At 37.0% G+C, this 12,028-nt stretch overlaps 1 protein-coding gene across 1 annotated transcript; it reads right to left on the bottom strand.

Annotated features, from left to right (window-relative positions):
* Window positions 1-930, bottom strand: LOC122700336 (olfactory receptor 4C46-like). Its single transcript, XM_043913142.1, is given in 1 exon segment — window positions 1-930. A coding segment is annotated over 1 exon segment (930 nt).
* Window positions 931-12,028: the final 11,098 nt, after the last annotated feature.

Here is a 12,028-nt window from a genome sequence, read left to right as displayed (position 1 = left end):
TTATTTATCACCCAAAATTTCTTTCCTACTACACAATTTCCTAATGGCATTTTTCATCTGGGCATTTCTCAAAGTATAGATTAAGGGATTTAACATGGGAGTGATGATAGTGTAGAATAAAGCAACTGCTTTAGCAATTGCTAAAGTAGCGGCAGGTCTCATGTACACAAATACACAAGGCACAAAGAATAAGATGACCACTGTGATGTGGGAGACACAGGTGGACAGAGCCTCGCGCCTTGCCTCTAAGCTATGGGTCCTTAGGGAGCGCAAGATGACCACATAGGAGACCATCAAAAGGAGGAAGTTTAACAGGCAGATGAAGCCACTGTTGGCAGCGACAAAGAGCCCTAGAGTGTGGGTATCAGTGCAGGCAAGACTGAGCAAAGGGTTCAGGTCACACATAAAGTGGTCTATGACGTTAGGGCCACAGAAGGGTAAGCGGAAGATGAAGAGGATCTGTATGGTAGCGTGAAGAAAGCCTCCCACCCACACCACTCCCACTAGAAGTCCACACACTTACCGATTCATGATGGTTGTATAGTGCAAGGGCTTGCAGATGGCCACAAAATGGTCATAGGCCATCACAGTAAGAAGGATGCCCTCAGCTCCTCCAAAGAAATGTTCCCCAAAGATTTGGGTCATGCATCCATTGAATAGGATAGTTTTACTTTCATGGAGTGAATCTACGATCAACTTGGGAGTATTGACGGAGGAATAAGAGGCATCAATAAAGGAGAGAGAAGCTAGGAAAAAGTACATGGGAGATTCCAGTAATGAACTGGTAGTAACGGTGACCACGATGAGCATATTTCCTACCACAGTGATGATATAGATGACCGAAAAAGCAGCAAATATGACTTTCTGCATCTTTGGATTCGGTGTGAGCCCCAGTAGAACAAACTCTGTCACATTGTTCCTGTTCTCCATGTATTTCCTGTGATGGGTAATTGCATTACCTGAAAAGAAAACATATTTTATTAATGCACCCTTGGGTTTATGAAACTTCTCATTCTAATACATAATGATTTTAGAAAATTGTATCAAGTATTGAATTCTTTTGATTTGTGTGTGTGTGCTTGCATTGAAAAGATTGTGAGTTCTTCATGAATAATCTCATTGCCTCCCAGGTGAAGTCTTTGTTAAGATTATAGAAATGAATAACTTTTGTAAACATACAGGCAGGAGACCTGCTGTGTACACTTTCTAATTCCAGATTACTAAGAGTTTGACACAGGACATCATGCACGTAGTAGCAATAAATCCTGAAAAGGAGGTAGAAGTTTGGTGTAAAGTCTATAAGTGAAAAGCTATAAAATTTTCATTTTAGTCTTTTGGAAATGGGGAATCATGAAAACTGAGACTATGGGTGAATTGGTGAACAGGAATATGAAGCAGAATCTTGGATGTTATTCTAGTAAAGATCTTTGCTTGTCTTGGATGAAATGGCCTGCAATTAAGTAAGGGGGTGGAAGGCAGACACAAGAACCCAAGTTGTATTAATAGACTGCTGATCATTATTGCATAAGGAGCAACAGAACATTGGTGATGGGAATCTAAGGAATGGATACAAGAGGTACTTAGAAGTAGTCGTAATGCATGCTTCCTAAGTCCAGTAACTTTACAACAGCTAATAATGCATACTTTAAAATAATTGATTGCTGTATGCCCAATATAGTAGCCATTGTTTTGTACATATCCCTTTTCATGTGATAACGGCCTGTGTGGTTGGTAAAATATCATCCACTTTGCAGCTGAGGATGCAATCTCAGAGACTAGTGTTAGTAGTTGTAATAACAAGGATAATATTAACTAAAACCTATTGAACACTTGGTGTGTGCTAAATGATTTTGCAAACGTTTGATATTTTAAGCCTTAGTGCAAACTTAAAGGTGGTTACTGCTATCATTCTATACCTATTTTTATACATTAGGAAATAAAAGCATAAAAGTTAAGGATTCTGCTTAGGACCAAGCGTTAATAAAGGGGAGGACCAAGGTTAGATCAGACTATACTTGTTAATTTTTTTCTCTCTCCAAATTCTTAACCCATGCTCTGTTTCACTATGTTAAAATAAACAATGTTGATCTAGTAATCTTTTTTCTGAGATGATTGTAATAATTATAATCACATTAATACTACTGTAATATTTCAGAGGCAGGTTTATATGGAGCAGTTTAATCAGTTCACACACACACACACACACACACACACAACATAATAACATACTGGAACCCCCAAATGTTAAGAAAAATGTGGTGCTGCTTTCATTGAACAGCCCTTTTATCTTGGCCTCTCTCTTAGCCCCAAATATTTCCTCGTTTATCTCCTTACAAAATATGGGCTCTTCTTTGGAGAAATGTGTTGGATGCATGAGACAAGTGCTCGGGCCTGGTGCACTGGGAAGACCCAGAGGAATCGGGTAGAGAGGGAGGTGGGAGGGGGGATCGGGATGGGGAATACATGTAACTCCATGGCTGATTCATGTCAATGTATGACGAAACCCACTACAATATTGTAAAGTAATTAGCCTCCAACTAATAAAAATAAATGGAAAAAAAAATATGGGCTCACAGACTCTTCTGAAAAATATCTAAAGTGATTATCTCAGTGGTTAAGTGTTTTTGTTTGAGAATTAGAAAAATCAGATTAGTTCCTGGTCCTTCTCTCTTCCCTTTCCTAACCTGAGTACATTATTTTAACACGTTATATTCTGTTTCTTTATCTGTGACCTGAGAATGATATCCAGCTCACAGGCTGTTATAAGAATTATTTGAGGTGACATATATGACATGCTCATCATGGTGTTTGGAATATACATAGCACTTCTATTAATTTTATCATTGTGTGTACAACTAGGAGATAGAAAGTATTGACAGCTTGAGTAATGATATGACTTAACTATGCAGTGATCTCAGGAAGAATCATTACCAATTTTACCCTCAAGGAATCCCCCCAAACTCATATTATTCATAATAGTTGATCCCTGGAGAGGTTCTCTATGCTTGTGCTGGAACTAACAGCTGATGATTTATGTCGTTTAATATTCATGAATGTCTTCCATGTGTGTAAAAGGTAGTCTAATTTGTTCTCATTTATGATTAGTATTCCTTATTAAAGGAGATATCTAATGCCAAAAGTTTTGTGCCTAGTATTAGGGAGCTGGGTCCTACAATTTGCTTGATTTCTATGAGTCTCAAATTTTTCAGCCATCAAGTTAGGTTAAGGATAACTATAAACCATCTCTTCAATAATTGGGATAAGGATGAAATACTTTATTACTGTATCTGAAAAGTGCTGAGAAATAATGAGTACAATACATGGTAAGTAACAATCTTTAATAAGCAGCAGCACTGTTTAAAAACTTACCTTAGTTGTCTGAGATGGTCTTAATGATGTTTTGGGGTGTTCAGAAACAATCTTATTTCCAGACTGACTGCTTCCTGTAATAAGTAATTCTCAGTATAAAATATATGTAACATCTGAGATGTCATATATAGGGAGATATTATTCAGGTAATTCACTATCAAATGAACAACTGTATACATTGAACATGTTCTATTTTTTTTGTATGTCAAGTATACATCAATAAAATTGTTAAAAAAGGAAGTGGTCTTATAAGACTAAATCTTTACATCTATCCTTAAACTTCAAAATTTCTTCACATAAATCCTGTTTAAATATGTTTTCTAGTTTTGACTTTAGAGTGGGTTCTCTTGAAATGCTATGGAGGAGTGACCTTAAATAAAGGACTCTGGTTCTTCAGGGCGAGGCAGAGTGCAGAGGTCAAATGGCAGTCTATCCATGACGAAGCTTGCCCTAGAGAGGTGGATACCTCTAAGACAAAAATAATTTTTGCCTTCTCCTTGCTACATGTATTTAAAGAGGTTTCCATAAGGTTCAGTGACCTTGTCTCATAGCTGCTGTTTTCTCTCCCAGGAATTAATTATCTCTTTTGAGGAAAAGGCTTTGTCTTACAAGCAGGTTTTCTGGTGAGACATGTTTGAGAATTACTCATTCTTGAATGGGGAAATTATTTCCTACACTTGGAACCTAAGCATGTGGGAATCCCCTTTCCCTATCTGGACTGTTAGGAAACTTGAATGTGATGTGAATATCAAGGTGGCAAATCTCCAGTATCTGGAAATGTGATGTAGTTTCCCCACTGACTTGTATCACAAAAAGAGCTTCTATTTTCCTATCAATATTAAAACTTTTCTGGAAAACCTCTATTGAATGCTTGAAAGGTATATCAGCAAGGGCATAAAATTAATGGTGGACATTTATCTATTTCTGGGTCAGAAACTCAGATCACAATTACCTCTGAGATTCATGAGCGGTCATTATGAAATACTAGGCAGCGTTAAAAATGTGGCAAAATATCTGAAACATAAGAAGAAAATACCCAGCAAGGGAAAGGGGCGTGGGATGAACTGGGAGGTTGGGATTGACATTACTGGTGTGTGTGCGTGTGTGTGCATGCACCCCGTTATATCCGACTCTTTGCAACATCATAGGCTGCGGCCTGCCAGTCTCCTCTGTCCATGGAGTTTTCCAGGCAAGAATAATGGTGTGGGGTGCCATTTCCTACTCCAGGGGACCCTCCCAGCCCAAGGCTCACATCTGTGTTTGGCACCTCCTGCACTGGCAGGCAGGTCCTTTACCACTAGCCCCACATAACTAGCATGAAACCCCGCTATACAGCTTGGGGGGCCCTACTCCATGCTCTGTGATGACCCAATAGGGAAGAAACCCGAAAAGAGGGGTATATGTCTACGTATGTCTGGTTCACTTTGCTGTAAAAACAGCACAACGCAGGAAAGCAGCTATTTGTTGTTATCCAGCCGCCAGGAAGTGTCTGACTCTTTGCGACCCCATGGACTGCAGCACGCCAGCCTTCCCTGTCCCTCCCATCTCTCAGAAAATAAGACATTATTTTCAGAAAATAATGTAATAATAAATAATAAATGTATTTATTAATAAATACATAATACATTTGTTTTCAAAAAATAAATAAGAAAATAAGACAGTGTTTCTGTATCCCCATTATTTGGTAGTGTTGCTTTCCTTTTAGCCCTTATATGAGGACATGTAGACATCAATTAGTATAGTTTTAATTTTTATCTCCATGATCATTAATGGAGGGAATCATTAATTCCCTTCTTTATTGGCTTTTTGTATTAATATATCTTATTTTGTGAAGATTCTTTTCAAGTTCTTTGTAAATGCTAAAAATAGGAGCTCTGGGTTTTTTTATTGCTGAGTTGTAATTGTTCTTTATATACTGTAGACACAGATCCTTAGTCACATACATATATAACATACATGTGAAATTTTCTCCAAATTTGTGGGTTGCATTTTCACTTTTAAGAATGGTATCATCTGATGAGTCAAAATTTTACAATTTTGACTAAGTTTAACTTTTCATTTATCTTATGGTTCAGGCTTATTGTGTCATACCTAAGAGACATTAGTTTACCCCAAGGTCACATTAGAATTTTTATTATTTTCATTACCTTTGATGCATTGACCTCTCATTCATTATGTGTTAATTTTTGTGTATGGTGTGAAGTAAGGGTGAGGTTTATTTTATTCCTTCTAGGTGTCCAAATGATTCAACATAGTTTGTTGAAACTATGTTCAACATAGTTTGTTGAAAAGTGCTTGTTTTCCCTATTGAATTACTTTGATATCTATGTAAAAATTTATATATTTGGTCCTGTATCTGTGCATTCTCTTGCATTTTACAGGTCTGCATGTTTATTCTTGTGCCAGTGCAGCACACTCTTAATTTCTGTAGCTTTATATAAGTTTTTATATTAAGTAATTACTTCAATTCATTTTTTGCAAGTGATTTGTTTTACTAGATTCTTTTAAATCTCTATATCTTTATACATATTTTACAATAATCTTGTCAGTTTCTCCAAAAATTCTGTTGAAATTTTGATTGGAATTTCGTGAAATTTTTAGCATTGGTATGGTAAAAATAATGAGTTTCTAATCTATGATATATCTCAATGATTTGTGCATTTAATTTCTCTCAACAATGTTTTTTTGGCCTTCATAAACAGGTGTTGAATATTTCAAAAGTTAATCCTCACATTTCATTTTTAAAAACAGTTTGGATATTATATTGTAGATGATATGATAAAGGCAGAAATCAGCAAACTGTCTTCCAAAGTGGTTGCTGCATTTCCATTAGCAGTATATGAGTTGCTGTTGCTTCACATCTTCAGGAAACAGGTAATGGTTATAATAACAATGATAATATTCGCTAAAACTGAACACGTAGTGTATTTAGTCTTTGTGCAGACAGTTGGTATTTAATCCTCAGCAAATCTACTAACTGGTTACTGCTATCATTTTTATACTTATTTTATACATTAGGAAATAGAAGCTTGGAGAAGTTAAGAATTCTGTCCAAGACCAAGCAGCTAATAAAGAGCAAGGCCAAGTTAGGTCTCAGGTTATTCTTATTTAAATACTTTCCCCCGCAATTCTTAACCTAAACCCAACATTGTTATGTTATGATAAATAATGTTGAACTAGTAATCTCCTTATGAAATGATCATAATAATTCTACTTAATACCACTTCAGAGACAGGCTTTATTGAAAAAAATTCATCAGCTCACACACACACACGGTTACACACACAGACACAATAACATTGAGTTCCCAAGTGGTAAGTAAAATTGGCCTGGTACTTTTAGATGTTCAATGAACACTGTTAAAAAAAGAATTGAGGTTCTGATTATAGCTTCAAGATTATCCACGTCACATAGATGAATTCTAACCCTTCTCATTCTCTGATCACAGGGATAGTAGAAAAAAGGTAGAACCATTTAATTGCCATTTTGGGAAAGCCTACTAAAATAAATCACTTTTCCCTTGAGGAAATAAACAGCGCTGGTTAATGCACTTGGGAAAAACTCATCTATGTTGTGAGAACGAAAGGAGCTGAGAAGGCAAGGCTGTGAGGATTTCTTGGGGAGCAAATTACAAACGCAGTGCTTCTCCCCAGCACCCTCTGTGGCTACACTGGGGTTCTAGTGAAGTGAGTGGAGAGCAAGAGGAGTCCCACAGACCAGAACATACAGCTCTGCTCTGAGCATAGGTGCTCTGAATGAAAGCTTGGAAGAATTGGCTTTGGAAGATTTCTCATGCAGGGAACATTACTCAACTGCTATCTTGATAACTGGATTTGCTTTTCTACCTTAAAGAAAGAAACTCTGCCGTGTTCTTAAGGTCCTGTGGTAGTCAGTGGTCTTCAGAGAAACAGAACCAGTGGAATACACTCATGCACATGCATACACACATATATGATTTAGTATAAGAAAATGGCTCATGTGATTACGAAGTCTAACACATTGCAAGACTGGCAACTGGCAAGCTAGAGACCCAGGAGACCTGATGGTACAATTCCCATATGAATGCTGGCAGGGTGAGACTCAAGAAGAGCTAATGTTTAGTTCAAATCTGAAGGCAGGGAAAAATCTCAATGTCTCAACTCAAAGGAAGTCAGACAAACAAAGAATTTGATCTTTATTAGTCTTCTTGTGTTATTTAGGCACTTGATGAGATCCACCCACATTAGAGAGGAGGATAACCTGCTTTACTCAATCTACTGATTCAGTTCAGTTCAGCCGCTCAGTCGTATCTGACTCTTTGTGACCCATGAACTACAGCATGCTAGGCCTCCCTGTCCATCACCAACTCCCGGAGTTTACTCAAACTCATGTCCATCGAGCCAGTGATGCCATCCAGCCATCTCATCCTCTGCCATCTCCTCCTGCCGCCACTCTTTCCCAGCATCAGGATCTTTACCAGTGAGTCAGTTCTTTGCATCAGGTGACCAAAGTACTGGAGTTTCAGCTCCAGCATCAGTCCTTCCAATGAATATTCAGGATTGATTTCCTGTAGGATTGACTAGTTTGCTCTCCTTGCAGTCCTAGAGACTCTCAACACCACAGTTCAAAAGCATCAATTCTTCAGCTCTCAGCTTTCTTTATGGTCCAACTCTCACATCCATACATGATTACTGGAAAAACCATAGCTTTGACTAGATGGACTTTTTTGGCAAAGTAATGTCTCTGATTTTTAATATGCTGTCTAGGTTTGTCATAGCTTTGCTTCCAAGGAGCAACCATCTTTTAATTTCATGGCTGCAATCACCATCTGCAGTGATTTTGGAGTCCAAGAAAATAAAGTCTCTCACTGTTCCCATTGTTTCCCCATCTATTTGCCATGAAGTGATGGGACTGGATGCCATGATCTTAGTTTTCTGAATGATGAGCTTTAAGCTAACTTTTTCACTCTCCTCTTTCACTTTCATTTAGTTCTTTGCTTTCTGCCATAAGGGTGGTGTCATCTTCATATCTGAAGTTATTGATATTTCTCCTGACATTCTTGATTCCAGCTTGTGCTTCATCCAGCCCAGCGTTTCTCATGATGTACTCTGCATATAAGTTAAATAAGCAAGGGTGATATATAGCCTTGACATACTCCTTTCCCTATTTGGAACCAGTGTGTTGTTCCTTGTCCAGTTCTAACTGTTGCTTCCTGACCTGCATACAGATTTTCAAGAGGCAGGTCAGGCGGTCTGGTATCCCCATCTCTTTCAGAATTTTCCAGTTTGTGGTGATCCACAGAGTCCAAGGCTTTGGCATAGTCCATAAAGCAGAAGTAGATGTTTTTCTGGAACTCTCTTGCTTTTTCGATAACCAACGGATGTTGGCAATTTGATCTCTGGTTCCTCTGCCTTTTCTAAATCCAGGTGGAACATTTGGAAGTTCACAGTTCATGTACTGTTGAAGCCTGGCTCGGAGAATTTTGAGCATTACTTTGCTAGCATGTGAGATGAGTGCCATTATGTGGTAGTTTGAACTCCCATTTATCACCACCTGATTACTAGATCCATGAATCACAGCTATGGTATAAACAGACTGTACATTTGATGCTGATTGAGGGCATATTGGTGTTCTGGAAACCCTAGCTGTAGCTCTCTAAGGTGTTGTCACCTATCTGGGCATGAAAATGTCTTCAAAAGGCCATCCCACAATTTTATTAATCCAGTTGTTTCTAGAATGCTGTCAAGTTTTTCTTTGCTGTTTATAACTTGCAAATAATTCTTGAATTCTAACCTCCCAAGCTATCAATGGGCAGGGTTTCCTAAATGTAGATCCTAAAATGGAAATTTTATGGAAGTGATTTATAAGAAGAGATTGAGTGAAGTGACTACGGTAGGGGAGGAAAGGGTGTGGTCTAAACTAGAGTCTGGTTTCAGCCTGTAGTCATGGGACTACTGAACTGGTTCTATCTTGAGGCAAGAGGATCAGCTGGTGTTGTAATTTTCTGTTCTTTTTTGAGAGTTTTTCAGTCAATCCTAAGCTCTGAGAACACAGGGCTCTTATCTGTTTTTATTCACCACTGAACCTTCAACTATCAATGTTTTCTGATACTTTGTGTTCAAAATTATTTACTGATTAATGAATCAGAAAGAATGAACAGAGAATATCCTGAAATTGCTTTGTGTATAGATGAGATATTTTTAAAAAGCAGTTTTTATTTAATTTTTTTCTTTTTATATAGTTTTTATTGATATGCAATTCACATGCAATGCACCCATTTTAAGTACACAGTTTGACAAATTTTAACAAGTGAATACATCCATTATACCACCGATTACACAGTATAAGAACATATCTATTAACTTTGTAGTTCATTCTCAACCCACTGATGCACCAAGAAATCACTGATTTACTTTCTGTCACCTACAGATTAGCTTTGCCTTTCTAGAGCTTTATATAAATGTAATAATTCAGTATATTATCTTTTGCATCTGACTTCATATTATTCAGTATAACATTTTTTAAAGAGATCCACATTATTGTTTGTAATTGGTTCATTTTTATGTGGAGTAATATTCTATAGTATGAATGTGCTATAATTGATTTACCTATTTACCTGTTAATGTGTATTCATGTTATTTCCAGTTGTTCACTGTTAAGAGTAAAAGCTGAAAAGCAGTTTTAATAATAAAATGTTACTGAAAATTAAACTGACAACCAGAGAAATGTAAATAGCTTTTATGTATAGGATAATTAAATCTTGCTGAGATGTGGAGAACATCAAGATAAACTATTTGCTCAAATGCTGATAGTCTTAGTTCTGATTTTTTCCTCATCCTCTTAGTTTAAAGAAAAAAATAAAAATACACGATTTTCCTAAAATTTTTTACTAGAATTTTTCTTAGATTTTCAATAAGATAGGAAAGAGTTCTCTAGACTTCAGTACTTTTTCCCCTGCATTTTATTGACATTTTACTTTACTTTATGCTTTTATTTATTCATTCAGTATTCACTGTGGCCAGAAATTGTGCTACCTTATAGAAAATATATTATATGGCAGGCAAGTGATTTATGGGGTATGACTGCAAATATTTAATAAATAGAAATTTATTGAACCTGTCTGATATTAAGATTTTTTTTATTTGAGTCACCACCTTCTCTGATATTTTTTAGCCTAAGATGAGAGCATGAGCAATACTAAATATTCAGAAGTCCACAAGGAAATTAGGAATATGATGCAATCTTTATTACGTTGCTTCAGAAGTTCAATGGCCCATTAGTTTTGGAGCTTTAAAATGGTTACACTCATGTTATAGGGAACATGTTACTATCAACTATGACATATCAAAACGATCAGAGTGTTAACAAAAATTTACTGAATTTAGTTAATGAACTACTACGTACAATCTGTCAATCACAGCTCCTGGCTCAGTAAATACTAGCTAGCAATTAGCATACCTTTTTATGATCATTGCTTTGCAGTTAAGGTTATGGTCTGAGAAATCAGTCAAATTCTGATTATTGATTTTTTTAAAGAATTAATTATTTTCATTGAAGGCTAATTACTGTACAATATTGTGGTGTTTTTTGCTACATCAACATGAATCAGCCATGGATGCACATATGTCCCCCCATGCTGAACCCCCTCTCACCTCCCTCCCCACCCCACCCCTCTGGGTTGTTCCAGAGCACTGGCTTTGGGTGCCCTGCTTCATGCATCGAACTTGCACTGGTCATCTATTTTACATACGGTAATATGCATGTTTCAATGCTATTCTCTCAAATCGTTCCACCTTTGCCTTCTCCCACATAGTCCAGAAGTCTGTTCTTTACATCTGTGTCTCTTCTGCTGTCTTGCATATAGGGTCGTTGTTACCATCATTCTATATTTCAACACACACACACACACATACACACACACACACACACACACACACACACACACACACACACACACACATATATATACATGCACTAATATACTGTATTGGTGTTTCTCTTTCTGACATACTTCCCTTTGTAGAAGAAGGGAAGTTTCACCCTCCTCATTGGAACTGATTCAAATGTGTTCTTTTCTATAGCTGAGTAATATTCCATTGTGTATATGTACCACAACTTCCTTATCCATTCATCTGCCGATGGACATCTAGGTTGCTTCCGTTTCCTAGCTATTGGAGACAGTGCTACAATGAACTTTGGGGTACCTGTGTCTCTTTCAATTCTGGTTTCCTTGGTGTGTATGATTACTGACTTATTAATGTATCTGTTTTGATACCTTCCTCTTTCTGTCAATTTCTTCCCTTGGGATAGCAGCAATGCCTATCTCTTTAGATTGTTACAGAGATTACTGCTTAATACCAATCAATTAATATTTACCATTTCTGCCTTTTATTAGAAGGAAAGTCTGTGAACCCATATTTGTGGTTGATGCTACTAAAATTAAACCCCAATCTGGGTAGAATTTTCTAACTATGGAAAGAGTGATGTTGGGTTAACTTTTTCCTCTTTTCTTGCAGCTTTTCTCCTCCCCTCAATGTAGAATCTACAATTTTTAACAGTTTATTTTTTTACCCCTTAATTGGTACTTGCTTAGCTCATCCAAAGTGTCCTTTTGACATTTATGTCAATTGAATCAATATTGGGTTCCAGGTGTATTCATTTGTCAGCTGGAATAACTTTC

This window comes from Cervus elaphus, chromosome 1 (genome assembly GCF_910594005.1).
Source record: "Cervus elaphus chromosome 1, mCerEla1.1, whole genome shotgun sequence".
In the NCBI taxonomy this organism is placed as follows: domain Eukaryota; kingdom Metazoa; phylum Chordata; class Mammalia; order Artiodactyla; family Cervidae; genus Cervus; species Cervus elaphus.
This window is presented reverse-complemented; position numbering and strand designations above follow the sequence as displayed.